Here is a 2,051-nt window from a genome sequence, read left to right on the forward strand (position 1 = left end):
TCGCACCTGAAGAAATCTACCTCCCCCGGCAAACCAGAGTGGTTCTGGCTCAATTACGTTCCGGCAGATGCAGCCGCCTCAATTCCCACAGAGCTAGGATTGATGCCGACGTGCAAGATGTATGTCCCGATTGTAACCAGGGACCGCACGTCACCTGTTTAACTGCCCGGCCAGACCCACTCGACTCAGACCCAGATCCCTGTGGACGCACCCCATCATAGTCGCAGAGCAGACGAAAGATAGAACACAATAAACTGCTACAACAACAACACGATATGAGAGACTTCGATTTTTGCCAACGGCACACGTCCAAATACCTGATACCTGTCTAACTTAAAAGCACCTACCAGATTTTTTTTGTATCCAAATTAAAAAAAAACCCCTTCTAGGATGACAATTTTTCCAATATTTCAATCCATTTCAAAAATAACTTTCCATTTTAAACACTAGACAGTTAACTTGGTATATACATTTAATTATAAGTTTTATTCTATACAAGTATAAAAAAATAAGTATCGATTCTCTTTTTAATATAAAAAATAACTTGTTAAGTTTCAATTTGAATTTACAGAAATAAACAGATTAAAACACTTCAAATGCAGATGTACAATTAGACACATATACAAGACTAAAACCACTGGTGGTTCACCGGAAATATGCAATCGTGGCGAAAAATTTAGTTTTATTTACACTTGCTACCTAGGTCGGTCATTGCACCCTTTAGCATCAGGTACAAAGATGTCGATGTGGCTCTACAATAAATAGCTCCATCATAGTTTAGGCTATAACTGCCGATGGTCTGGTCTTTATATAAACAAAAACGGCAATTACCAACGCAAGGACACCCATAATAGGTAAAACCACTGTCTTCATTTGATTTTGTATAGCCAAATTTTCCAACCTTCTTTCCTTGCGTTGTTTGCGTGTTTCCTTTACTTTACCCTTGAGTTGACGCATCTTGAATTTTAAGGAATGGGGAGACTGTAACGATATTTATGTAAAAAAAGTTTCAACTTGAATGGCTCCCAAAGCCGTTTAGCTACTCTTACCTCTAAATTTTAACAAATTCTAAAGAAAATACTAGAAGATTAAAGTTACTCAGGGCTAGCGAAAGTAGTAAACACCTGTATTTACTTTTTGCTTTTGTTACTTGTTGCTGTTTTTTTGTCTTGAAGGTCTAGAGTAGTGGTGTGCACATGATTCGTGGGTTGTCGTGTCACACGTGAATCACGCGTGATTATGTGACTCGTGAGATGCAAATCCAATCACGTCTAGGTGCGTGATCCTGACTGAATTAAAATTCTTCGTGCGTGAGTGAGTGAGATCATGCTCACATACTCAAGATACTTATCACAAATCACGAGAAAAATCGCGAGTAAAACACGGATTATTATCAAATAACAGTTCACGAGACACCCATGACTCAGGACACATTCACGACTCACGAGAAACTCACGACTAACAGTTAATAAAAAAATAATGAAAAACTCAAGCTTTTACATGAGTCTCAAATCATACGGTATTTGAACTTACGAATTCATACAAACTGTCACTATTGGAAAGGTACGAAAGAAGTAGAAACAAATTCTGTTTACAGACTCATAAAAATGAAAAGAGCAAAATATGGCTAGGCATTAATATTCATAAAGGGTGATTTTTTTGAGGTTAGGATTTTCATGCATTAGTATTTGACAGATCACGTGGGATTTCAGACATGGTGTCAAAGAGAAAGATGCTCAGTATGCTTTGACATTTCATCATGAATAGACTTACTAACGAGCAACGCTTGCAAATCATTGAATTTTATTACCAAAATCAGTGTTCGGTTCGAAATGTGTTCATTCACCGTAACGTTGCGTCCAACAGCATCTTTGAAAAAATACGGTCCAATGATTCCACCAGCGTACAAACCACACCAAACAGTGCATTTTTCGGGATGCATGGGCAGTTCTTGAACGGCTTCTGGTTGCTCTTCACTCCAAATGCGGCAATTTTGCTTATTTACGTAGCCATTCAACCAGAAATGAGCCTCATCGCTGAACACATGAATG

General features: G+C 38.3%; 1 protein-coding gene across 1 annotated transcript; it reads right to left on the reverse strand.

Annotated features, from left to right (window-relative positions):
- Positions 1–454: 454 nt before the first annotated feature.
- LOC106086882 (single-pass membrane and coiled-coil domain-containing protein 4 homolog) lies at positions 455–1,177 on the reverse strand. The gene is made up of 2 exons (XM_013251705.2): positions 1,050–1,177; positions 455–981 (listed from the first exon to the last, which is right to left on the reverse strand). The coding sequence occupies exon 2, from the start codon at positions 955–957 to the stop codon at positions 778–780; it is 180 nt and encodes a 59-aa protein (XP_013107159.1). The 5' UTR covers positions 958–981; positions 1,050–1,177; the 3' UTR covers positions 455–777.
- Positions 1,178–2,051: the final 874 nt, after the last annotated feature.

The sequence above is a fragment of the Stomoxys calcitrans genome, chromosome 1, assembly GCF_963082655.1.
Source record: "Stomoxys calcitrans chromosome 1, idStoCalc2.1, whole genome shotgun sequence".
Classification (NCBI taxonomy): domain Eukaryota; kingdom Metazoa; phylum Arthropoda; class Insecta; order Diptera; family Muscidae; genus Stomoxys; species Stomoxys calcitrans.

Coding starts and splice junctions, on each gene's coding strand:
- LOC106086882 (XM_013251705.2), bottom strand. CDS start 957: ATGCGTCAACTCAAGGGTAAAGTAAAGGAAACACGCAAACAACGCAAG.